At 43.5% G+C, this 27,754-nt stretch overlaps 1 protein-coding gene across 3 annotated transcripts in view; it reads right to left on the reverse strand.

Moving 5' to 3' along the window:
* Positions 1-27,754, reverse strand: part of SPAG9 (sperm associated antigen 9) — a 94,112-nt gene that overhangs the window by 11,251 nt on the left and 55,107 nt on the right. For all 3 annotated transcript variants that reach the window (XM_077458767.1, XM_077458768.1, XM_077458769.1), the window contains 20 exons: positions 23,817-23,916; positions 21,822-21,943; positions 20,564-20,621; positions 19,952-20,104; positions 19,591-19,642; positions 18,644-18,774; positions 18,349-18,405; positions 16,192-16,365; positions 14,444-14,573; positions 12,865-12,957; positions 12,612-12,779; positions 9,069-9,240; positions 8,634-8,855; positions 8,294-8,483; positions 5,332-5,457; positions 5,166-5,246; positions 4,841-4,908; positions 3,244-3,392; positions 2,800-2,971; positions 1,325-1,438 (listed from right to left, as the gene is read on the reverse strand). In XM_077458767.1, coding sequence (XP_077314893.1) covers positions 1,325-1,438; positions 2,800-2,971; positions 3,244-3,392; positions 4,841-4,908; positions 5,166-5,246; positions 5,332-5,457; positions 8,294-8,483; positions 8,634-8,855; positions 9,069-9,240; positions 12,612-12,779; positions 12,865-12,957; positions 14,444-14,573; positions 16,192-16,365; positions 18,349-18,405; positions 18,644-18,774; positions 19,591-19,642; positions 19,952-20,104; positions 20,564-20,621; positions 21,822-21,943; positions 23,817-23,916 — 2,532 coding nt within the window. The remainder of the gene's footprint in view (positions 1-1,324; positions 1,439-2,799; positions 2,972-3,243; positions 3,393-4,840; positions 4,909-5,165; positions 5,247-5,331; positions 5,458-8,293; positions 8,484-8,633; positions 8,856-9,068; positions 9,241-12,611; positions 12,780-12,864; positions 12,958-14,443; positions 14,574-16,191; positions 16,366-18,348; positions 18,406-18,643; positions 18,775-19,590; positions 19,643-19,951; positions 20,105-20,563; positions 20,622-21,821; positions 21,944-23,816; positions 23,917-27,754) is intronic.

Raw genomic sequence — 27,754 nt, forward strand, 5'->3', positions numbered from 1 at the left:
TTTGTATCTTTCAGAATTGGCAAGTCGCTAACACTCAACATACCCTATATCATTAACAGTGCAGAAGATGCTTCAGAGAGAAGAGCTCCACCACCAAGTGTAGGAAACCAAAAGTCATTCCAATATGGTTTTATCAGAAGTTTAAAGCTGAACTCCAAGAAGGATAAATAGTGTTTAAATACAAAAGTCATGTATTCTTACTTGAATCTTGATGTGCATTTTTTTTTTTTTTTTTTCAGATCTGTGCAGTAATCAAGTGTGAAACTTTGCCTTTGTGCAGGACCTTCCTGAAATAAAGACCGGTAATTGCTGCTCTCTCCCTTGGTGTAGGTGACTGGTCTTGTATCTGCCCCCCTCCTATACTTTTCTGCAGGAATACTGTAGTTGATGAACCAACCATAGCTCTGCTCTCTGTATAGCGACGATCTCACTCCTACATTAACAAGGTAATAACTGGGTTCTGTAAAGGCATTTGGTGCACACAAAGCAATTTTTCATCCTTCAGGATTATAGAGTGATATATTTAAATGAAAGTTCAGCTTTAATGTGTCAACACATCTTTTCTCTGGAGTCTGACATATTGTGGACCACCTACTGCACAGATCTTACTCTGGTTTATTAGACAGACAGTCTCATTACACAAATCTACTAACTACATGAATAGTCATCAAGCAAACCTTCAACTTTCCTAAATTCAGTCAAAATAGTACAGTTTGAAAGCCCCTCCAAACCTCTATCAGTCAGATCAACGTGTGATCAAAAAGACAGGTGCAAGAAAGACAGTAGACTTCAACAAAATGGCGGCCATCTGCAGACACTGACTCCCTGTTGCATGTAATGAGATGGATAAAAAAGATGGCTTCAGCTTCTTTTCCTCCACCTGTAGAGAGAACTCCTCAGAAGAGTTTTGCTCTTTTCACGGCTTAATCGTAGAGTCTTGAAAAGGGGCAAAACGCATTTGAGGAGCTACATGTGGAGGAAGAAGGAGCCAAAGCCATCTTTTACCCATCTCATTACATGTATGCAACAGGGAATCAGTGTCTATGTGCGGACAGCCACCATTTTGATGACATTTCCTTAATTCAGGATTACAAAGTTTTAAAACAGCATTGTCCAAGGTTCATCAAAACCTATTCTTCCATAACCTTCCGCAATGTCGGCACTAAATACACTTAGATATATTTCAGAACTGAATTACGTTTGATGTTTTATTTGAGGAAACAATGTCACCTCAGATCTTGTCTAAAGAATTTGAAGCAGGTAATGTAGTGTTCTGACGCTATAGCCATCTGTATATTTCACCACCTATCCCATCCATACTTACTTTCAGTCAGGGGTATGGAGATAATGACACCATTCCCGGTCCCCACCCACAGCCGATTACAAGATACCATCAAGGCCGTTATCCTAACAAAGGAGAATCCCAGCTTTCCAGTGCCTAAAAAAAAGAAATAAAAACATAACTAGTCAAAGTGACTAACCAAAAGCAGAATGTCAGGCAAAAAAATAAAAATCAATACACAAGTTAAGAGTAAAAATAGAAGCAGCATTTGCTGCAATACACTCGTTTCATCTAGAGCTACCACTGTGGTGCTCCTTTCTGCCATGACATGTTGCAATCTTCCATGTGGAATAATGACCCGCATAAATCAACACACTTCCTTTTAGCACATTTGCCCTGGGGATGAAACATCATGGCATCTCATAATCACTATGGGATTCGTTTTTTGTATTCTGCAAAAAAAAAAAAAAAACCTGGTTGATCCTGCCGTTTCCCCCTCCTGTCCATGTGTCCCCACTGCAGTTGGGAATTTTGCAAAGCAGTGTTGGCAGCTAGTGCACAAGCTCAGTTTTATTATACTTAAGCATTTTCTCCCTATCACATCTGAGCAGTCCATATGACTATAGAGTCACATATGTGGGTGTATACATAGTGATAAATGACAGCCCACTTCCTCCTCAATGTCCACTAATCAGCTGAAAACAATTGGGTGGGATTTTACATTCTGATTAATGGAGGCTTCACCTACATGTTATTCTAAGGCACAGGCTGGAGGGGTGTGACATTGTGTATGTATACAATAATAAATTATAATTTTTATATATATATATATATATATATATATATATATATATATATATATATATATATATATATATATATATATATATATACACACACACACACACACACATACATATACATACATACATACACACATTGCATGACAATTTAAAAACTGTTTATCGATATTAATTGTTTATTTTTACTCTGTATTCCAATGGCTTTTTTTTTTGTTTGGTTTTAGTTTTTTTTTTAAACATGTGACAGGTAGCAGAAGACTAGAAGCTCCTCCTGCCACTGTTTCCCTACAGACAGGCTGGGAAAGAGCTGGGTCATATAACAGTTGTATATTGATTTTGAAAAAAGTTACTTAGATTTTTTTTTTCTAATTAAAATTATTACAGTGCCGTCAACCACATATGGTAAGAGAAAGGACACTGTCAATTATACAGTGTGTGTTTAGCATTACTTTAAGTCCAATCCTGGCAGTATATACACATTGTCACACTAATTCTCCACACCGTTTCTCCTGTGGCTGCCCACGCAAATACCTGGTGCTGGTTGATGTTGAAGCTTGATTGTGGGGATGCAAACATTGTCTTAAGGGGACCCACTCTGCTAGCAGAACACTTAACTCTATGTTTCCATGATTTTCATAAAATGTAATACCCTCAAAATCAAACACCATTAAAAGATTAAATAATTTTTTTTTTTTTCTAGAGTGAAAAACTCACCCAGCATTTTGCTCACATAGGGCTCAATGTCCACATCCTGCAGATGTTGGTAGGTATGCGCATGGTACAACCGTAACGTTGAGTCGAGCCGGATGGAAACCCAAACGCCATCGCCGATCCAAGCCAGCTGTCTCACTTGGCTCTCTTTCCTCGGATGAGCATCAAAAGATTTCTGGACACATGGAAAAATGTATATGTATTCCAATCATAGGATAAGATCAGAGGACACAGACAGTACAGAAAACAGCAGAATCTGAGTACTGGATGACATAATCTGAGGAATGGATCAGAGAACATGGACAGGGAACAGAGTGTAAGAAGCGGCTTACACATTTCAGAGAAATGATCAGAGAACATGGGAACAGGAAAGAACAGTCTGAGAATCGGATCACATAATCCAAAGAACGGTTCAGAAAACATCAACAGGTAAACCTCTCTGCTCACCTCAATTTTCATCGTCTTTGGATTCACAATGTAGATTTTGTTCCTGTATCCGCACCAGACCTTTTCATGGACTACTGTCATACATCGGATAGAGTGGTGAGGACGGCCAAAATCGAGGAGATGATAGTTGGATAGATCCCACTGGCCATCTATTAAAAAACAAAACAAAACAAAAAAAACTTAAAAAAGTTAAGCTGGTAAATAGAACAAATTCTAACAACTGCTGGCCATGTGCACAAAAATGTAACACTTAACACGTCCAGCTCACTTACACAGCAGTAGGAACAAGGAAATCAATCTTCGGATGAGGGGTCAGAAGTTGACATCTAATGGATGCTACTGATCACTGTGTATTGTCTTCTGAGCCACAAAAATAGTAAAATAAAGTCTGGGTGACAAAACCTCCCCAGTTCCACCACCCATGAACTATTGTTTACGGATATCCAATGCACCCTCATAATGAACACAACAGGGGTATGGACCCAGAAACTTAGTGCAGGGATGGTGGGAACCCCTCATAATAGGTACAGCAGGTTTTCAGGCTTTGAGAACCCAGAGCAGGAATGTTGGAAGACCTTCCATGGCCACAAAAGGTGTGAAGACAGAGGTCTTAACAGGGTGGGATCTCCAACACAGAAGCCTGTAGGTCCAGGCTACAATTATCCCTTTTACATTAAACAATTTCTTGCTTTACTGGCTCTAATTTTGCAGAAAACATTTTTACCATTTGCAAAAAATGTTATACGAGAACTATTTATGCTCAAGAAGGGCGAAAAAAATGTGGGGCAAAAGCTGCCCCTTTTCTTCTATTAAAAGAGAAGTTTGGCATTTTTTTTTCACCAAGAATCATAATTGCCTAAGTGGATGCAGAATCAGCCCGGCATCTGAGTCGAAAGACTGAGAACTAAGTAAAAGACCACTGATCACTCGGTTCTCAGAGCTCTGTGAGCAGAGAGCTGGTGAATGACTGTCACAGTCACCGGCTCTCTCTGCTCTGCCCCCCTGAGAGACTGAGCCAGGTGCCAGTCCAGGGTAGGTTGTGGGCAGATCCCGACCATACTGTTACAATCTTGCCGCAGCCTGGACTGGCTCTGTGGCTTTAGCCCGCTGTCTGCTGAAAACTGGTCCACAGGAGAAGTACAGCCAAACAAGCTTTGGCTGTACTTCTCCTTCAAGTACATTTCTACTGTGGTTAAAGGTTCTGCTAATCAAGCTGGGTACACATGAGCTGTAAATTGCCCGAAAACTGTAGATTCAGCAGAAACTGGCCAACTTTCGGACCGTGTGTACAGCTGTCTGTTCTGCAGAAGCTGATCTTATGACCAGCTACTGTCCAACGACCACACTTAAAAATAAAACAGCTTCCGATCAGCGCTGGCAGGCAATGGCTGCAGGCGCTAATCCGTGTGCTCTGGCAGGTGGGCAATCCCCCGTCATAACACAATAGCACAATAGGGGGAGATCACCACACTAATGAGTCTTTTTTAGTACGGCAATGTCAGCTTCTTTCTTGTTCAACGTGTTGGTTAAATAACAAAAATAATTTGTGTGCATCCAGCTTTACGGACTGCACTTCCCTTCTGCACATCATACTCACCGACTCCTCGATGGAAGATCGCCAGCGTCCCATCAGCTAGTGCAACCAATACAATCCCCTTCAAATGGCTGAAATACAGAAAGAAAAAATAATCAGCCGAGAGAAGATTTGTAACAAGAAACAGAATGATACGACACCAAGAATTCACAAATATTATAAGAGGAGGAAAAACTAGTTGAGATAATTCACTTGAATAAATCTCCATTCATCACAATGAAGACCTGGCTGCTCTTGTAGGAGTTCATCTCACACTGAAGATGATAGGGAGCAGGTTTCCAGAATGACTCTGCATAATGCGCCATTTTCCGGTACAAACCATACTTACACAATACTGAGAATGGAATCTTTCAGTTTTATCTGGAGCAGACACTTCTTCCACTGGGCGACAGACGAATGTACGTACAGGCTGAAACAGAGATACCAGTCATTCAGAGCAATGGATTTATATAACAGCACCAGCGAGGACAGCGCAGTGGGTGGAGACAACTTACTGTCCGTTTTGTGCTCCCAGCCACATTGTCGGCAGCAGGCTGTTCATCTTTTGGGCTTCCTCTCGCATCAGGTCCTGCTCGCTGGGAAGAGTCGCCACTCCGTCTCTGTACAGGTCCGACTCATTGCTGCAGCAGAGGAAAAAGCCAACAGTTACTATGAATTAAAAGAATGTGATTGCACAGGATGTCCTGGCTGGAGCTCTCCTCCATCACATCTACCAACACTTTTTGGGTGACGGTATAGAGGCCTTGTACTGCATATCTGCAAGAGATACCTCTGCTGCTGGAGCGCCAAACATTCTCCAATACCTTCTGCTGTTTCCTCCACATCAGTCTTTCAGTGCTGCTACTTTTTTATACAGAATTAACCCGACTAACTGGATGATTCCACTTGGATAATAGACTACAAACATCAATGTAGACCAAAAAGAACAGCCGAGGTTAGGATCAAACAAAAAAATTACTTTATTAAAATAAGCAGCACACTTACACTGAAGTTAGCATGAAACAGAATGGGTAGGGAACGGCAATTAGACAGCTGTCATCCTCGCTTGCAGCGGAGAACGCCGCCGCTAATATCCATACCTTGAGCCGACTGGTTCCCCATCATCCTTGGTCTCTGTTTGCTCAATGATGCCTACAGCCTCCCACTGATTAAAGCTGCTTGGTCTCAGGTGTTCCCTATCCCTGTTCATGCCAACTTCAATGTAAAGTAACTTTTTATTTGATACGGACCTCATCGCCCTGCTGTTCGTTTTCTTCTAAATTGAGGTGATCCTACCCAGATCTTCTGCGGGAGCTGCAAAGGTTCCAGTCTCAGTCCCTTCTCCTGCTTAGCCATCCATCCAGCGATTACTCTCATCTATCTCAGTTGCCTCATCCATTCCTCTACCCTGTTTATGGTCTATAGATACAGATGAAGGTCCCAAAAGGACCAAGTTTTTCTGCACTTCTCCTAGGAGCACCCTATGTACTGTGTATGAATACAAACATAACTCTTCTTACCACTACGAGTCAGAATATGAGTTGGGGAACTTCCGTGTTTTTTGTGACATTTACTTTCTGATGTGCTGCTTGTTTCACACACACACACACACAGATCTGGTGTTTGACCAACAGACAGATTGGCATTGGGAGAGAAAACTAACAAAGATCAATTACTGTGCAGAAATGTCAAGGGGTCCATTTAAAGCCTAACCCTATGCTTAAAGTGATACCAAACACACACACTGTTTAATTTACATTATCGCTTCTCTGTCTATATATGGATGATGTCACTATTTTAACTGCTTCAGCCCCGGAAGATTTTTTTACCCCTTTCCTGACCAGAGCACTTTTTAAAATTTGCATCCTTTTTTTCCCCACAAATAGAGCTTTTTTTTGTGGTATTTGATCATCTCTGCACTTTTTTTTATAGCTAAACTAAGCAAACTAAGCAAAAACTAAGACAATTTTGGAGGAAAAAAAATAATATTTTTTACTTTTTGCTATAATTATCCCCAAAAGTTTGTTTTAAAAAACAAACTTTCTTCATCAGTTTAGGCCAATATATATTCTTCTACATATTTTTTTATTTTTTTTTACCAAAAAGTCATGGCGGTGATCTGCGATTTTTAGCAGTACTGCGACATAGCGACGGACAGATCAGAGACTTTTGACACTTTTTTGAGACCACTGGCATTTATACAGCGATTGGTGCTATAAAAATGCAATGATTACTGTGTAAATGTCACTGGCAGGGAAGAGGTTATAACACTAGGGGGCAATCAAGGGGTTAAACACGTGTTCCTTCAGCATGTTCTAACTGTAGGGGATGTGAGCAACTAGGAGAGGAGCCATATCGTTTTTCCTTCGTAGGAAGAAACTATATGGCTCCTCTCCTCTGAAAGCACAGGGATTTGTGTGCTTACACACACACAAATTCCTGTGTTCGTGGACGCGATCTGGCATGGCCGGCGGCGATCGTGCCTGCCAGCCACACGTATTGGGTCCCCCGTCGTGCAGAGCGCATGTGCCCCTTTGGCAGTGCACACCCTCTGGTGGCCAAAAATGTGTAGGACGTACCAGTGCAGGATTTCGCCCAGGAGAGCCATTGTGTCGCAGTATATCTGCGTGACACAGTTGGCAAGTGGTTAATTTAAAAGAAACGTCCAAGTACCTTTTTCCTAATCGATATACAGCTGTCACATGACCCAGCTATTTCCCAGCCTGTCTGTAGGGAAACAGCAGCAGGAGGAGCTTCTAGTATTCTGCTGCTAGTTACATGTTCAAAATAAACAAAAAAAACAGCCTTTGGAATACAGAGCGAAAATAATTGATATCAATTGTTTAAAATTGTCGTACAAATATATATTTGAAATCAAATCTTTATTATTTTTGGCAATAACATGGTGTGGGTGGATTTCTGCCAGTCACAGGCTGTGTCACTCCCCTTCAGCCCGTGTCTTAGAATAACAGGGAGGTGAAGCATCCATCAATCAAAATGTAATATCTCCTCCCCCATTGTGTTTAGATGGTTAGTGGGCATGGAGGAGGAGAGTCTACACACAGGTAATGTAGCTTGCCCAATAAGTGTTGGGTTGTTGGTGCAGTAAATAGTTTATTTGGACTGGTTTGGGCAAAACTATTTGTGATTGCTTTTCTAGACCAAGACAAGGCACAGAGTCTCTCGGATTGGCTACGTGCCATTTTGCTTGCGATCTGCCCTTGTCTAATGGCATTGCGATCACATGCATTGTGCACGCGCTCTAAAACAAAGACATTATTAAATATGAGGTCAGAGTGCTTCTGACTGGTTGTTTAAGTACAATGGTCAATTAGGAGATGGATAAGATTCTGCTAACAATTTAGTTCAACATAAAAATATTTATTTCCCTTCACACGTGAGATAGACGCTAAGCTGTAGTTAGCTTTAGGACTAAAATGTGAATCTGATGATGTGTAGACAGCACAGATGACTCACCTGGGCTGGCAGCCGGAGTCGTCAGTTGTGTTCTGTACACCTAGAGGGTCTGTGAAGACGTGTTCTGTATAGATCCCGGCCTGAATATCTGCCACGTCATCTGTGCTGACGTCTCCCACCTCTGTGGCCTCCGTGGCTTCCTCCGCTGTGGGCACATTATCATCCAGCTCAGCATTGGTGGACTCGAGATCTGCCATCACAATAGAATAAGACTAGGTAACGGTGGGGAACTGAGTGCACAAAGTCTATACCTTTCTGATTGTGTGCAATAATCCTCCAACTGCCCACCAAATCTGATTGGCTGCATCAAGGAGCTAAACCAATAGTCGCCGCATCTCACCTGGATTGCACTCGGCGTCGGTGGAGAGAACACTGCCGGTTTGTGGCGAGAGGGGCTCAGATTCCTCCACAGAGGTAACCGTAACTCTGATGCCCCCCAATGGCTGCTCCGAGGAAGAGGTACTGCTTACTAGGCTCTCTGATAAGGAAGATTTGTCCGCCTGCCCAGAGTCTGCATCTAGTTTGGTGACATCTCCTGTAGGGTAGTCCGTTTCCATAACTCCTGGAATAAAAACAGGATATGTTTAAAGGATATTATGTACTATCATGAAAAACCATGAATTGACCCCACAGGCCAGATATGTACAGAAAGGCGCTGGCTGACCCAGGACAGGGAGGCGCTGTCTGGCCCAGGACAGGGAAGCGGAAAGGTACTTGATGCAGAACAGAATCACTTTATTCAGGGACACCATCAACTTACAGAAATCAATCCTACCTGGTACACTGGCGATGCACAGTACGTGCGAGTTGCAAACTATAAAAGTATCCAACACATTTCCAGGTTCGTTGGCGTCAAGGATGATGACCTTGGTGGAGGAATGTGTACTGGTGCAGATCCACACCAGACTGGACAATTCATCTTGGTGCCTTAACTCTTTTTGCTGGACCTAAACGGTTACAATAACATGCTGATCAGGTGATTGAACACAGAGCTGTAGAAAACACAGGAGCAGCTGCATGCAATCCGTCAAGGACAAGGTGGGGGACCACAAAACATCATTCTGTTCCCCGATGACAGTTACAATTTATCTCCAGCCAAGACATTTTTCTCAATTTTGGATAATGCTGAGAAATCCAAAACTTTACAGTTGTCACAAGATCCGGAACAGAGGTTACATTTCCTGAAGACGTCAACGGTTCTGGTGACAACTGTAAGAGGGGATTTCCCTTGCTTTGAAAAAGATTTCCTCTTGCTTCCTGTTGGTCTGTAACAGGAAGTCAAGGAAAACCTATCTTATGGGACACAGACAGAACGTTTCAGTAAAAAAAAAAAAAAAAAAGCAGATTTTCCTTCTATTTACAATTATGTTGTGTCTCTTATTTAAATATGGACAGGACAGAGTGAGCCTTCCAGTAGGAACTGTCCTCATCACTCTTTATATTCCTACGTGTTAAGGAATGAGACGTTTGTCTGCCCTCAAAACTCTGCAAAACATTTCTATTAGTAACAGGTGAGGATCTCTAAAATCCTAAGTAGCAGTAAAGCTGTGATACCATTACTATAAACTGGGCAAGTTAAAGTGATTCTAAAAAGGTTTCATTTTTTTTTTCTCTAAAATAACAAACGTCATACCTGTTCTGTGCAATTGTTTTGCAGAGCTGCTGGCTCCTCCTTCCTTCGAGCACCCCCTCCCCCCCAAACAAGCTGCTTGTACTCCTGTGGGCTGTTTATTTGCTCTGTGCAATTGTTTAGCACAGGGCAACCCTGATCACCTTCTTCTGGGGTATTCCGCTGGCACTTCTGGCTCTTCTTGGCTTTGAGAACCCTCCGCCCCCAACAAGCCAATTGATCGAGGTTCTCCCATAGCAGAGAGAGAGAGAGAGAGAGAGCGAACGAGCGAGAGAGAGAGAGAGCGAGAGCCAACGAGCGAGAGAGAGCGAGAGCCAACGAGCGAGAGAGAGCGAGAGCCAACGAGCGAGAGAGAGCGAGAGCCAACGAGCGAGAGAGAGAGAGAGCCAACGAGCGAGAGAGAGAGAGAGCCAACGAGCGAGAGAGAGAGAGAGCCAACGAGCGAGAGAGAGAGAGAGCCAACGAGCGAGAGAGAGAGAGAGCCAACGAGCGAGAGAGAGAGAGAGCCAACGAGCGAGAGAGAGAGAGCGCCAACGAGCGAGAGAGAGAGAGCGCCAACGAGCGAGAGAGAGAGCGCCAACGAGCGAGAGAGAGAGAGAGCGCCAACGAGCGAGAGAGAGAGAGAGCGCCAACGAGCGAGAGAGAGAGAGAGCGCCAACGAGCGAGAGAGAGAGAGAGCGCCAACGAGCGAGAGAGAGAGAGCGCCAACGAGCGAGAGAGAGAGAGAGCGCCAACGAGCGAGAGAGAGAGAGAGCGCCAACGAGCGAGAGAGAGAGAGAGCGCCAACGAGCGAGAGAGAGAGAGAGCGCCAACGAGCGAGAGAGAGAGAGAGCGCCAACGAGCGAGAGAGAGAGAGAGCGCCAACGAGCGAGAGAGAGAGAGAGCGCCAACGAGCGAAAGAGAGAGAGAGCGCCAACGAGCGAGAGAGAGAGAGAGCGCCAACGAGCGAGAGAGAGAGAGAGCGCCAACGAGCGAGAGAGAGAGAGAGCGCCAACGAGCGAGAGAGAGAGAGAGCGCCAACGAGCGAGAGAGAGAGAGAGCGCCAACGAGCGAGAGAGAGAGAGAGCGCCAACGAGCGAGAGAGAGAGAGAGCGCCAACGAGCGAGAGAGAGAGAGAGCGCCAACGAGCGAGAGAGAGAGAGAGCGCCAACGAGCGAGAGAGAGAGAGAGCGCCAACGAGCGAGAGAGAGAGAGAGCGCCAACGAGCGAGAGAGAGAGAGAGCGCCAACGAGCGAGAGAGAGAGAGAGCGCCAACGAGCGAGAGAGAGAGAGCCAACGAGCGAGAGAGAGAGAGAGCCAACGAGCGAGAGAGAGAGAGAGCCAACGAGCGAGAGAGAGAGAGAGCCAACGAGCGAGAGAGAGAGCCAACGAGCGAGAGAGAGAGAGAGAGAGCCAACGAGCGAGAGAGAGAGAGAGCCAACGAGCGAGAGAGAGAGAGAGCCAACGAGCGAGAGAGAGCCAACGAGCGAGAGAGAGAGAGCCAACGAGCGAGAGAGAGAGAGCCAACGAGCGAGAGAGAGCCAACGAGCGAGAGAGAGAGAGAGCCAACGAGCGAGAGAGAGCCAACGAGCGAGAGAGAGAGAGAGCCAACGAGCGAGAGAGAGAGAGAGCCAACGAGCGAGAGAGAGAGAGAGCCAACGAGCGAGAGAGAGAGAGAGCCAACGAGCGAGAGAGAGAGAGAGCCAACGAGCGAGAGAGAGAGAGAGCCAACGAGCGAGAGAGAGAGAGCCAACGAGCGAGAGAGAGAGCCAACGAGCAAGAGAGAGAGCCAACGAGCAAGAGAGAGAGCCAACGAGCAAGAGAGAGAGCCAACGAGCGAGAGAGAGAGCCAACGAGCGAGAGAGAGAGCCAACGAGCGAGAGAGAGAGCCAACGAGCGAGAGAGAGAGCCAACGAGCGAGAGAGAGAGCCAACGAGCGAGAGAGAGAGAGAGAGCCAACGAGCGAGAGAGAGAGAGAGAGAGCCAACGAGCGAGAGAGAGAGAGAGAGCCAACAAGCGAGAGAGAGAGAGAGAGAGCCAACGAGCGAGAGAGAGAGAGAGAGCCAACGAGCGAGAGAGAGCCAACGAGCGAGAGAGAGCCAACGAGCGAGAGAGAGCCAACGAGCGAGAGAGAGCCAACGAGCGAGAGAGAGAGAGCCAACGAGCGAGAGAGAGAGAGCCAACGAGCGAGAGAGAGAGAGCCAACGAGCGAGAGAGAGAGAGCCAACGAGCGAGAGAGAGAGAGCCAACGAGCGAGAGAGAGAGAGCGAGAGAGAGAGAGCGAGAGAGAGCGAGCGAGAGCGAACGAGCGAGAGCGAACGAGAGAGAGCGAACGAGAGAGAGCGAACGAGAGAGAGCGAACGAGAGAGAGCGAACGAGAGAGAGCGAACGAGAGAGAGCGAACGAGCGAGAGAGAGAGCGAACGAGCGAGAGAGAGCGAACGAGCGAGCGAGAGAGGGGGGGAGGGGAGGCGCGCCACAGCACTGCACAAAGGTTTCTTACATTAATGCATTAGGTTAAAAACCTTTACAATCACTAATTATTGCACCTGTCACTGTATAAACAAGGGACAAAAAAAAAAGATGGCCTGCTATTAACAGCTGAGGACATCCTACAAAACAAGGCAGACGCTACAACATGACAACCCAGATGTTATATTATGACAATAGGCCAGATATTATAATTTGCCTATTTTGGGGGGTAACTCACCTTCAACTCTTGTTCTAGTTTCTCTAAACTGCTCTGGGACTCACTACGCGGCTTCTGGTCATCCACATCAGAGCCCGGGAGGTCGCTATAGAACACACTGGCTCCAATAATTGAGCCGCCATCTCTAGTCTTCCCGCCAGAAAGGTTGACACCGACCGCACACCAAAGCTGGGAAGGGGACACAGAACATCTGTCACAGACAGCGCCGAAATAACACACACCGACCTCAATCTGAAGGAAGCCGATCTGTTACCTTCATCGAAGTGTCCTTCTCATCCAGTGGCCTCAGGTATACTGGAACCGGCAAATTCTTCATCTTGCCTTCAGCTTGTCCGCCATTGGCAAGCTACGATCGATGGTGTAACAGAAGAAAAACATGCAGTGTTACAATGAAAAGAAGGAGAAAAAAAATTAAACACACACACACACAGTATCTCACAAAAGTGAGTACACCCCTCACATTTTAGTAAACATTTTATTATATCTTTTCATGCGACACTGAAGAAATTATACTTTGCTACAATGTAAAGTAGTGAGTGTACAGCTTGTATAACAGTGTAAATTTGCTGTCCCCTCAAAATAACTCAACACACAGCCATTAATGTCTAAACCGCTGGCAACAAGAGTACACCCCCGAAGTGAAAATGTCCAAATTGGGCCCAAAGTGTCAATATTTTGTGTGGCTATTATTTTCTAGCACTGCCTTAACCCTCTCGGGCATGGAGGTCACCAGAGCTTCACAGGTTACCACTGGAGTCCTCTTCCCCTCCTCCATGATGACATCACGGAGCTGGTGGATGTTAGAGACCTTGCGTTCCTAACTTCCTATTGAGCATCTTTGGGACATCCTCAAACAGGGTTAGGTCTGGAGACATGCTTGACCAGTCCATTGCCTTTAACCTCAGCTTCTTTAGCAAGGCAGTGGTCATTATGTTGGAATCCTGCCCTGCGGCAAAATCTCAGAGTCTCTCTGCGTCTCTCAGTATGTCCATTCATGATTCTCCCAATGAACTGTAGCTCCCCAGTGCCGGCAGCATACATGCAGCCCCAGACCATGACACTCCCACCACCATGCTTCTCTTAGTCTCTTCAGACCACAGGACATGGTTCCAGTAATCCATGTCCTTAGTCTGCTTGTCTTTAGCAAAGTGTTTGTGGGCTTTCTTGTACATCATCTTTACAAAGGCTTCCTTCTGGGGCAACAGGCATGCAGACCAATTTGATGCAGTGTGCGGCGTATGGTCTGAGCACTGACAGGCTGACCCCCCACACCTTCAACTTCTGTAGCAACACTGGCAGCACTCATATGTCTATTTCCCAAAGACAACCTCTGGATATGATGCTGAGCATGTGCACTCAACTTCTTTGGTTGACCATGACGAGGCCTGTTCCGAGTGGAACAGGTCCTGTTAAACCGCTGTATGGTCTTGCTGCAGCTCAGTTTCAGGGTCTTGGCAATCTTCTTATAGCCTAGGCCATCCTTATGTAGAGAAACAATTCTTTTTTTCAGATCCTCATAGAGCTCTTTGCCATGTTGAACTTCCATTGACCAGTATGAGATAGTGAGAGTGATGAGCACCAAATTTAACACACCTGCTCCCCATTCACACCTGGGACCTTGTAACACTAACGATTCACTTGACACCGGGGAGGGAAAATGTCCAATTGGGCCCAATTTGGACATTTTCACTTAGGGGTGTACTCACTTTTGTAGCAAAGTGTCATCACGTGAAAAGATATAATAAAATATTTACTAAAATGTGAGGGGTGTACTCAATTTTGTGAGATACTGTGTGTGATATATATATGATTGGGTTAGATTATACACACACCGGTTTGTACTTCTGAGGAAGACTCCAGCCGAACGCCTGAACACGGCCATCTTCCTTCTGGACGTGCGCTTTCATTTGGCGGTACTGCTCTCTCTTCTGTTCTCTCCGCGAGGCCACAGCTGCTTCATTACTGTCCAATGATGAGTAATAAGACATAAAATGTGAATTATACACGGTTCTGCCAACTGAAACAAGATTATAGAAGTACTCATGGGCAATCCCTAAAAGGATGCGGTAAGAACAGAAATAGCGGAGCTACAATATTTTTAACAATTTTTGGAGGTGCTGCACCAGGTTGTTATCTTGATCCATTTATTACTTGGAGAAGTAACTAACCTGGAACAAGCCTGTGCATATCAAGGATTAGACCACATACACACTATTAGATTTTCTGTAGATTTTTGTCTTCAGATTTACCAAAATCATATAATATGAGGTCAAACCTTAGGAGTTTCAATTTGTATTGAATCAGGCAGGCCCTTGCACCACATGGTTTTGGTAAATCTGAAGACAAAAATCTGCAGAAAATCTAATCGTGTGTATGGGGTCTTAAGCTGGCCATAAATAGATTTCTTTTTTAGACCCAGCCAAAAAAAAAAAAAAAAAAAAAAAAAAAAAAAAAAAAAAAAAACGAACAAAACAGACCTCCATCCACACAATCGAGAACATCAATATATGGGTTGAAAAGTGTCTGGTCCTTGCTGAATCAACCAATTTTCAATCAGTTTATACCATTTTTATTTTTTACAAGTACGAGTACCGATACTTTATTTTTATTACTCGCCGATACCAATTACCGATACCTACCGCAACTGTTTTGTTTTCACTTCAGCTGTCAGCAACGGTACAAAGCATTGAAAAGTTATTTACAAATTAAATAAATTGATTTTTTTTGTTGTTAAAAAAAAAAAAAAAAAAAAAAAAAAACACTGCTGGCTGCTTTTTGACAGCTCCAATAACCAGACTTCTTTAACACTTCAGCTGCCAACAGGGGAGACCCGCTGACAGCTCAAAGAACCGAGCCTGAAAGTATCGGTTTCAGGCATCATGCATTTGCACGAGTACCGATACTTGTGCAAATACTCGGTATGGGCGCTACCCTAGTTTATGGCCAGCTTAAGGATAACAGACCAGTATTTCCATTTTAACATATCCACTTTAAAGGATCAATGAAGATGTCTCTAATTCTCAACAATCTGGCAGGGTGCAATAAAATAGAAGTAAACTCCCATGTATGAATTTTACCTATAGATAAGCCTATATTAAGGCTTACCCATAAGTAAGGTAAATATTTCTTAAACGTGCACCGTTTAGGAGATATTTTAGATGCAGCTGGTGACGCCACAGGCGCACATGCACAGAAAGAATAGCATGCGCATGCAGTTTCTTCTGAGACCCATGCCGTAAACAGGAACATCATCGGCAGCTCAGCCATTCATATCGCCGAAGCCTGCGAACCCAAAAAGAAGACCAGGGGAAGATGGAAACGCCTTCAGCGGTGACAGTGCACCCACTGGAGGGCTTTGTTTTCAGGCAAGTCTGTCATAATGTGCTAGTATGCAATGCATACTAGCACATTATGACAGACTGCTCAGGGCCCGATTTTTTTTTTCATTTAATGCGATTTACTACAGCATTTAGTAACAGTGCAAAAAGTCTGCTGGTGTGTTTGTAAAACTACCATACTTGCAGCTTATTAAAAACTGATTTTTTCCCCAAAAAAACACAAGCATTAACACAAAACTCACTCATCACTAAGAAAGTCGAAGGCTTTGGACTTGTCGCTGGGGAGTTTGGCTAAGGCACTGCTCTTCTTCTTGATGGAGGGGGTGATGTGTGAGGTTGGGGCGTTGTATCGAACGTTGACAGGCAGGTCGGGTTTCTTAGTAGCAGTGCCGGAAGGGCTGAACAGGCGGCTGAAACTAAACAGGAGAAAAACAGATTCTGTTATAACAATACCCCTATCAACACAGAAGAGGCCTTTCACTGCAGAAAATCGGACGGAAAACAAAATCTAGTTCTGCCCGACTGCAGAATTCTCCAGAACGAGTTTCATCAGTGTAAGAAACAGCTTCAGAAACATGAAAGAGCCGTACTTCACTGCGCGCCAAGCTCATACATGCTGTCAAACACAACAGAGCTGGGGAGGAGGCATGTCAACCTGTGAGGTTACAGGCTAATTATGAGAGTACAACACCACAATGAATCAGCATTGAGTCCTGTAGGTAAACTGGCCACACTAGTACTGATCAGTTTCCATGCTTCGTGTGGTCAGGAAACTTAAAGTGGCTACGCACGAAGGTAAAAACCTTCTGCCCCCCCTAATACTTATCCGAGCCTCCTCTCGACCCAGCAATGTCTAAAAGAACCTTGGCTCCCAAGAGACTCAGACCCATTGGCTCCCGCTGCTGTTAATCACAGTCAGTGAGCCAATAAGGAGAAGGAGGGGGCGGGTCTGAGCTGCAGCTCCCTGTGTGAATGGACACACAGAGCTGTGGCTTGGGAACAAGCTGCTTGCTGTGGGGGGCAGCAGGGAGAGCCGAGGAGTACCAGTGGGGGACCCGAGAAGAGGAGGATCCAGGCTGCTCTGTGCAAAACCATTACACAGAGAAGGCAAGTATAAATGTTTGGTATTTTAATGTAAAAAAAAATAAAAAAAATAAAAAAAAAAAGAGTTTAGTAAAACTTTAATAAAGCAAAGGGGACTGCTAAAATGACCAGATATTCATTGTACATTAAACACACCATATAAAACAAGTGCAAACTATGATGTGCATTAAGAGAGGTAGAGGAACCTAGTACAAAAGAAAATAAATTAACTCCACTTTTGTTAGGAAAAAAAAAATCTCCACTGGGTGATCAATTTACATTGCAAGGATTTTAAAAAGGTTGTTGCAGATTACTAGCGGCTTCTGTTTTCCGAAGTTCAACTATGTCCTTGGAAGAATTCCGAATAGGGGTGTTGATGTTCATTCTGATCAGCTGAATCATTTGCAGTTTACACTGCAGTGCCTGCATCCCTTTTTGAAGTGATTAGAGTGCTTCTAGACCCAAAACTTATTTTTTTACCTTAAAACTTCAACAAGTTGTTCCCCCCAACTCCCCTCCCTAAATACTTAATGGATTACTGTATCGATCCAGCTCTGTGCCCACCTGCAGCAGCAATGGTTCTTTCTCCCCTCGCACAGGCAAAGCAGCGGGAGCCATTGGTTCCCGCTGCTGTCAATCAAATGCTGTGAGGAGGGAGCAGCTCTGAAGCCAGACCACAATTGTGCCAGCATAGGAAGTGCCACACACACACACACACGAGAAGGAGCTAAGATTGCCCATGGGTGACCCCAGTGGAGGAGGTTCTGGGACAGTCTGTGCAATTGTATTGCACAGAGTAGGTAAGTAGAACGCGTTTCATATTTAAAAACAAAAAACAAATAGCCTTTACAACCACTTTAACCCTTAGTATCTCACCAAAAATTAAATTTTTGTTGCATAGGATGCCTAGAATTTCACTTGTGTCATGGTGCAGACTGCTGGGAAAATCAGTGAGCCAATCACACAAGCACTACTACTTATTTGCGATCTTTTCTTCCCACAAAAGTGGAGTTACCCTTTAAGGGTCACATACACTTCACAATGAATCAGCCATTATTATGCACGATCTACAGTAATACACAGAGAATGGGCCAGCATATAAGGGCTCCTGTCTTTAAAAATTATCAGCACAGGCCAAAAAAAAAAAAAAAAACATAACCAAGTCAAGGAAAGTTATAGGCCAATCTTGACAGTTTACCATAAGAAAAATTCTTAACCGTATTCTGAAGATCATCACCAGTTCATAATCATAATCATCCTGAAAATGAACTGCAATTTGCATTCTTTAACATCTTTAATGTCTTTCTCCAACTTACAATTGCCAGATGCTGGACCTCTTCTTTTCTTGCATGGCCGGATTCTCTCTGGATGCTCTGAAGGAAAAGGCAAACTTTTCTGAATTACTAGGAAGGTGTCAGTTTATTAGTGAGTGTAGTACATTTAGAGTTAAAATTTACATTCACCATTTCAACATTACCAAACTATACCTTGTAGAATATAGGATTTACATATTTTTTTATTATTATTCTTGTTATAGAAGTTATCAAGATGTTATCAAAAGACCTTACAAGACCTTTATTTTTTTCATCTCCCTGTGAGGTGTACGCATACCTTATCATTTCCGTCCAGCGGACTGCCTCCTGCAGCTCCATTAGTCTCTCCTTATACTGATTCCTCTCCATTAGAACCCGCGCCATCTCCACCCGTGTGAATCGCTTTCGCTGAGCTGTGGGTACGTCGCTCTTCAGCAAAGAATATAAAATTGGTCAGAAACAGGGACACAACACAGACACTGATTACAGTAACTGGATTCAATTCCAAAATGTTTTAGTCACTTGCAAACTCATTTAAAATCTTCTTCCTATTCCAATTTTGGGAGAATAACAAATTCATGTTAAACATGTTTTGTTACAATTCTCCTAAACACATGAGGTACAAATCAAGCTGGTTTAGAGATCAGTATAGAAAAGCAAATATAAGGAAACAAAAAAATAAATAAAAAATGATAAAAAGGATTACTAAATACGACTTACAGTCTAATGTTAAAAAGTTGTAAACCCCGTTACACCACTTTTACCTACAGGTAAGCCTATAATAAGGCTTACCTGTAGGTACTGTAAATATCTTCTAAACTTTTACAGTTTAGGAGATATTCAGTATATGCGATGTGGTTGACGTCATCGGCACATGCGCAGTGAAGAAACTGCTTGCTCGTGCCGTTTCTTCAGGACTTGTGCCGTGACCGTCGGCTCCCTGCGTGGGAGTGACGTAATCGTGGCTCTGGCCAATTACAGCACTGGAGCCGCAAACCCGAAAGTAATTCTGGTGGAAGATGTAGGCCGTGTACGCGGAGTGCCGATGCCAATTCATGGCATCGTTCTGAGACAAGTATCTGATAATGAGCTAGTATGCGATGCATACTTACTCATTATGCCTTTGTCTTGCAGGGTTCGTTCCCCCCCCCCTTTTTTTCTTCCAATTGCTGGGTCCCTTTACAGACCCCCCCCCCCCCCCCCCATGTTTTCTAGGTTGGGCATTACAGAATGTGTTTAACTTACATCCTCCTCATCTTTCGATTTCTGTCTTGCCTCCTCTGCTTCCGCCCTCGCCCTGGAACAAAAGAATGAAAGAATGAAAAAATTATTCCTAACTGTTTGCACAGACCAGTTTACATATTTCAATCCATGCATCACGCTTTCTGTGTGCTGTCCATTGTATCATTTGCATAGACCTTTGAGGGGTGTTAAAAATGTCCCTCAAACACCTTCTTTCAATGCCAGTGCATAGATCTTAGAGGCTTAGTGTCGTATAGAAAAATTGCTTTTTTATTTGAGAAGTCGGTTCATGAACTAAACAGTAAGCAGTAGGTTATTTCAATGAGAGCTTCAACAATATGGCAGAAAAGTGGCAGAAACTAACTTTTTCAGCTCCTCCTCCAGCTCCTTGTTCTTCTCCTCTAGCTTCTGTTTGGTCTGTTTGATGGAGGCCAGCTCACCCTGCAAGACATCCTTCTCGCACATCAGCTCATCCAGCTTGGCAATCAGGTCGTTCTTTACCACATTCAGCGCATTCCTGGAATAGATGATATGATGAAGATGGACAAAACATTGGGGGTATGTGTGGGAGGTCAAGAGACTCCAGACAGTTGCTATTTCAAGGCAAAGTTAGAGTTCTCTTGTAGGAGAAACCCCATTACCCACCAATACCTTCCTACCTTGCTTAATATCGGATGTTCTAGCATTACATCCTGGGAGCAGGTCACATGCTCGACCATACTCTGAAGCAACATGTATTTAGCGAGGGCACTGATGGAGGGGGGTGATGAGAGTACCAGTGGGTTGGATGGTGGGGCTCTTCACACAAGGTAATCTGTCACTGCCCTTAAAAAGCAAATGGATCTATTCCATTTATCCAGCATAACAAATCTCTATCCTGGTGCATTAGTCATCTCCTGGGACACAGGTCTTCTAACAGTAAAAACATGTCACACACTGTACAGAAGAAAAAGGAATAATAAAAAGGGGAACGTACTTTGTTTCCAGGAGCTGTGTGTTCTCCAAGATAAGATTTTCCACCTCTCGCCCCATTCCTGAAAGGCAAGATTGATAAAGTGTAGTTGCCATCGCAATCATTACCCAATCATCACATCACAGTAGTCAGATGCCCACCGCTGGCTGCTGCAGTTTTTGGGACCTTATGTTTAATCAATTCCCGCTTGCCCCCTCGTTTCTTTACCCACTTCCAGCCCGGGCCAGTGCTGCCATATCTCTCCTACATGTAAAAATCATCATTGTTTTCTGAAAAATGACTCAGAACTTCCAAATATATATATATTTAGCAAAGACCCTAGAGAATAAAATGACGGTCGTTGCAATTTGCGTCACACGGTATTTGCATAGAAATTTTTCAAATGCAATTTTTTGTAAAAATACCCTTTACAGAATTTCAATGCAAAAAAAAAAAAAAACATTACACTATATATATATATATATATATATACACATACATATATACACACACACACACATATATACACACACACACACATACACATATATATATATATATATATATATATATATATATATATATATATATATATATATATATATATATATATATATATATATATATATATATATACACACACACACACACACACAAATATATATATATATTATTTGGTAAAGTGAAAAAGAATATGTTACGCTGAGTAAATAGAGATCGAACATGTTGCGCTTTAAAATTGCAAACACTCGTGGAACGGCCCCAAAATTCAGTACATAAAAATCTCTGTAGGCGATGCTTTAAAAAACTTTTACAGGTTACCAGTTTAGGGTTACAGAGGAGGTCCAGCTCTAAAATTATTTCTTTCTATCACTATGTTTGCGGCAATATTTCCCGAGTGTGGTGCGGATGCCGTTTACATATGTGGCCGCAACCTATGTATGCGTTCACTTCTTCATGTGAGGGGACAGGGGCGCTTCTTTAAATTATTATTTTATCTTTACATTTTTTTTGGATCACTTTTATTCCCATTAGAAGAAATGTAAACATTCCTTGCAATACACGCACACACACCCCTACACACCTTTTTTTATATTTATACAAAAATGTTTTGCCTTTCGTTTCTATTTTACATTGAATGAGTTGTTTTACAAGGTAAGGGATCACATATACTTGAAGGGCCATGGTGACAGGTTCCCATTAAACCCAATTATTACAAACTAAGCCACCCAACCCAAGGCACAGAACATTACACAGGAGAGGATCTTTATTATGGCCATACCTAACAGGTCAGCCCCTTCATCCACGTCTCCGATGAGGTCCGTCCCCGCGGACGACAATTCCTCGAATAGGGAATCAGTGTTGCGGTCGAAGGCTTTGTTCTCTATACCTTTGGTGGGAGTACTGAGAGAAAAAAGGAGATTATCTATAACAGGCCAAATATCCTGATATTAGTCTTTAGGCTGCTGGACTAATAAAACTTGACATCAGCTACTTTCAGTTTAGGTACAAGTGTAAAAATAAAACATTCCAATGGTTATCACACAAATCTCTAAAGCAGCAGCATTGTTCTCATGAATACCTGTTCTTCTGAGTTGTGGTAGTTACTAAAGCAGAAATAAAGCAGTCTGGTGGCAAATAAATGACAAATCCCACATTTCAAAGTTCCCAAAATCATTCTGAAATGTCCAATTCAAAAGCATGTTTGGCTTTCCATGCACAGACTGTAGGCCACACAACCCTTGCCAAAGCTGGAGCTATGCTGGTATCGGTCCCAAAGGCAGACTTCCTTGATCCATGCTTCTGACCACCACACTGGACATCACCAGCAAATACTGCACACGACCAGTAATATAGATAAGTCTCGCTTCGGAGCAAATGTTGCTTCTGGACTGAAAGTCACATTGGGGGGGAACTGCAAGCAGCCATGCCACAAGAGCAAGCTTTGTGCGGTTGTGGCGGGATCTGCTCTGTGGCACTACGAGGGTGGGCGAGAAAGCTACTGACTGCATGTGCATTGCTCCACCACATAAACTGGGCAACAGGCAATAAACGTTATGATTTGGAGGACAGAAAATATGCTTGTACTGAATGTGAGGGGCATTTACATATAGGAAAATGTTTGAAAAACATGTACAAAAAGTGAATGAATTATTATTATTTATTTATTTTAAATATCACTAGCTAAACCCTGGGGTCATTTATAGCCCCAAGATGATGCTACACGACATACAAAAATCAAAACTAATGATAAAGAGGTCACTACAGTCAATAAAGCAGAGCTCCACTCAAAAGAGGAAGCTCTACTTGTCCCCCCCCCCCCCCTCCCCGTGCTGCCACATTTTTTTTTGGGGGGGGGGGGGAGCCAGTACATGGTTTTGACAGGCACCAACTTCCACTTCCAGCACAATTGAGCCAGATGTTCGCACCCCTTCCCCTATAGGCAGTCCATTCACAAAGCACAGCGTGCTTCCCACATGCACAGTAGGGAATCCAGCTGTGAAGCTGTGCTAGTTTCCCTTAGTCAAGATGGCGGCGCTAGCACACGATAGCCGATTGAAAAATTGGCTCGGATGAGGAAACTGCTGGATTCCTAGACTGGAAAGTGCACCAATATTAAAAGTCAGCATCTGGAGTATCTGTTGAAGATTTATATATATATATATATATATATATATATATATATATATATATATATATATATATATATATATATATATATATATGGCTAGCAGCTTCAGCCACAGGCAATAAATCACATTAAAAAAATCCAACAGACTGGTTTTAGAATCTCAGCTAGTTCATGCTGAAACGGCCATCCCATCTATGGGAGGCTTTTAGAGCTCAGTCTGAAAACACCCCAACCGCCAACAAGCTATACCAGAGATTTTCAACCTAGGTTCCAGATGTTGCTAGGGTTTCCTTGAGCTATGGCGGATTCAAATTCCATCCGATGATGCACCTGCATAGTCCCAGGACCAACATAGTCCCAGGACCAACACAGTGCAAGGACCACATACCAACCAGCAAAGTCAGTGGTATGACACAAACAACAACCTTTTTAGCTGTCAGTGAAGAAGTTCTAACCACTTCTGTAAGAGAAGCATTCTTCTCTTTGACCTCCAATGTAAAAAGGTATTTTGCATTTGATACCCCCCAATAAATTACTTAGTTTTAGTAAGGGGTCCTCGAGACTTTAAAGTAGTTTTAGGGGTTCCTCTTAAATAAAAATGTTGAGAAAGACCACTCTATATAGTCTTTAAAGGTGAGGCTTTACCTGGTCATGTTATGGGATTTTGGATCCTTGTCCATGTCCAGCTCTGGAGTAGACTCGATAATAGACTGAACCTCCGACTTCTCCTCATTGTCGTTGGTGTCTGAAGAAAAAACACACACTATAATGGAATTTTTATAGATACACATTTCTGGTATAGAACCTGACTTGTGCAGAAAATTACATTTTTGGAGGCTTTGTATACACCAACGTGTGCAGAATGCCTCCAGGTTGACATATTGTATTGAATGTTAGAGAAAAATTACAGAGCTGTAGATTAAAAAGGTAATTAAGTAACATTAAATAATGTGGCTCGTGTAGCAATTGTAAAAGCTATCATTTAAAAAAAAAAAAAAACATTTATGAAAGTTAAAAGGATGAGACCTACACTCTAATCTGTGCGCGTCCGAGTTATTTTATTGGATCATTTGTGGTGGTTCTTCCATGCATGGCCCACGGGCGCCACCCCCCACCATCCATGCGGCCCACTAATCTGCATGCGGTCAGACGCATGGATTCCAATGGGGGCTTTTTTTTTTTTAGCATGTGATTAGAGCCTGAGGCTCTAATAGGCTTCAAAAAAGGATGGGCTTGGGGCGCAGAGCACTGTGCCCTGAGCCCACCCAGTTGTGTGACAATAGCAAATTAATATTTGCTATTGTCACACTGATGCTCCTCCTGGCCAATCAGCAAATGCGTCCTGAGGCCAGTCACCCAATTGGCCGCCTGTGAGGAGGAGGAAGGAGACGCGCGGGGAAGCTGCCGCCCAGAGGACCACTGCCCTACCTAGATGGTGTAAGTGCGGGTGAACCGACCAACCGATGGTGCGAGGTGTGGGTGACCCGACCAATGAGGGGAGTGTGTCAACCCCCCCCCCCCCCCCCCAAAAAAAAAAGGATGATACCACCAGCCACCACTGTATACAGTCATAGTATCTCCACCCACAGAAACCAACGGCACGACGAGTTTCAACACAAATCCTTCTGATCAAGCTACATCTATGGTGACAGGAGTTGGGGGGAGTTGGTTTCTCTGGGTGGAGATATTATTAAGGACGATCTAATGAAGTAACTTATAGGAGTACAGTAGTCCTCATCCATTCACTTTATAAACCAGGACAGGCTTTTTGGACTCGTAAACTAGCTATTGTATTAGATCTCTGGACTCTGTGTGCAGGTTCCAAAAGTCTGTCCTGGCTTATCAAATGGAAGTGAAAGGATGAGAACCACACTCCAAACTGCGTTACATTATTGTATAATCCATGATAGATATAAAGCCATAGTATCTCCACCAAAACCAACGCGTTTCACCACAAATCCTTCTGACCATGCTACATTTGTGATGAAACACATTGAGGTGTTGGTTTCTCTCGGTGGAGATACTAAGGCTGTTTGCTGATTATGGATGATCTAATAAAGTAACTCAGAAGAGTACAGTTTGGAGTGTGGTTCTCATCCTTTAACTTAAATTTGATAAGCCAGGATGGGCTTTTTGAACCTGCACCGGTCAGTAGATCGAATAGAAGAGCTAGTCTACAATGGTGCATTGGGTTTGAATGTTGCTAATTTTATTTGCTATATATTTTTTTCCCATGAAAAAGTGGAGTTAACCTTTAAGGAGGGAAAACAATCTTATTAAAAGCAAGGCCAAACAAGAGGTGTTATGCTGTTGAGGGTGGATTTTTGTTCATAAAACACCACCAAAATGGCAGACAGATAAACTGGAGAGGACACAACTTATAATAAATACACATACATCAGCCTGTATTAGATGCGGTCAAGGAAGGTTTTGCTTTTATTTATGCTTACCATGATCCAACCTGAGAAAGAGCACCTGAGCTCAGACTGATAATTTTTTTTTTTTAAACAGTGAGCTTAAACGCCACGAGTTAAGTCTAAGGAGGTACAGAACATCTCCTAGACTTATCACTATTTACATCTGACAGTTTTATTACACTCCTGGAAGACAGATGCATCAGGTCTAAGCATCTTCAACATTAGAGTCAGTACAGCTGCTATGCCTGGCATTCCCCTCCTCCTGCCCAATCACAGAAGCCTTTGTATTATGTGAACTCATTCACAAAATACAAAGGCTTCTCTGAATGAGCAGCAGAGGGGGAGGCGCAAGCATAACTGCTCTGTGTGCCTCTCTATCCTCTCACAGCCCCCAAGTGTATGTTCCAGCAAAGCCATAAACCTGTCAGATATAAATAATAGAGATAAGTTCAGGATATGCAATGTGCCTCCTTGGACTTAACTCATACTCAGCATAATGAGTCTTCACTTTTTATAAAGTGGCTGAATTCCGCAAATTCAGCTTTAAACAAACTGTTCACGTTAAACATTGAACAGTGATCTATTTTCCTGCCATGAGAGAGCAGCTAATCTGCAGAACAGTATCTGGAGACCCTCAAACTAACTGCCTCAGTCCAGCCCTGGGGCGATAACTAACCTAGGTTTGCATTGCATCATGAAGGTATTTAATTTGTCCTATTTCAGATTTGCCCATCTATGAGAGGTGCTGTGGACATACACAGAAGAGAAAATGCAGATATCTGCCCATGTTCAAGCAAGAGGTCGCCATAAAAACGTCCACTTCATATGAAGGTTTGTTGCCCATTTCTTCACATGGTATTGGGGCTAAATAATGCTACAAGAGGCAAAATACTACTCCGCAAACTTCTTGAATATATTACTTTGACTTTACGATTTGTCCCCAGATCGAGCTAGTGATGAATAATCCCGCTCACCGTCAGAAGTCAGAACATAAACTCAGCCCGTTGTCTGTCTGGGAAACCTTTGTCTGCTCAGCAGGAAACGCAGCCCATAAAAACGCAGAGCCTCCTCTCCGCAGTATCCATTACAAAGACGTAAATCGATACCTTCTGCAAACGCCGCAATCCATTAGAGGAAGGAGAGCATAAATAAATCAGCCGGTAATTGCACCAAAAAATGCCACAAGAAGGCATGACTTCTACATCCGCCATGACCTTGAGGTTCTCACGGTGCTATAGCGCAGTGTCTCAGAGTACATAATACCACTGGAGGTCATTTACTGCGATAAATAAAAGTTTAGATAAGAATTTCTTATTTTTTGTAGGGCTGTAGCCTGTGTTTGGAAAGGTGCAGTGTTACCTCTTCCCCCCGCTGTACACTGCCAACGCCGTATAGAAGAACCGGGAACCTCAATACACACATGCTGCAATTTGGTCACATTCCTCTGGACGCAACTCATTCTCATATACACTCACCGGCCACTTTATTAGGTTGGACCCCCTTTTGCCTTCATTCTTCATGGCATAGATACAAGGTGTTGGAAACATTTCTCAGATTTTGGTCCATAGTGACATGATAGCATCAACTACATGATGCTGATTTGTTGCACATCCATGATGCCAATCTCTGTTCCACCACATCCCAAAGGTGCTCTTTGGGATGAGATCTGGCACGTGTGGAAGCCATTGGAGTACAGTGACCTCATTGTCCAGTGGTGAAAGGTTTGCACATGGTGCATTATCCTGCTGGAAGGAGCCATCAGAAGATGGGGACACTGTAGTCATAAAGGGATGGACATGGTCAGCAACAATATTCAGGTAGGCTGTGGTGTTTAAACAATGCTCAATTGGTACTAAGGGGCCCAAAGTGTACCAAGAAAATATCCCCCACACCATTACACCACCAGCCTGAACCGGTGACACAAGGCAGGATGGATCCATGCTTTCATGTTTACACCGAATTCTGACCACACCAGCTGAACGTCGGAGCTGAAAGCGAAACTCAGACCAGGCAACGTTTTTCCAGTCTTCTATTATCCAATTTTGGTGATCTGTGCGAACTGTAGCCTCAGTTTCCTGTGCTTAGCTGACAAGAGTGGCACCCGGTGTGGTCTTCTGCTTCTGTAGCCCATTTGCTTCAAGGTTCGATGTGTTATGCATTCAGAGA

This window comes from Lithobates pipiens, unplaced genomic scaffold, assembly GCF_037356315.1.
Source record: "Lithobates pipiens isolate NorthernLeopardFrog02 unplaced genomic scaffold, aLitPip1_a1.2 Scaffold_28, whole genome shotgun sequence".
Classification (NCBI taxonomy): Eukaryota; Metazoa; Chordata; class Amphibia; order Anura; family Ranidae; genus Lithobates; species Lithobates pipiens.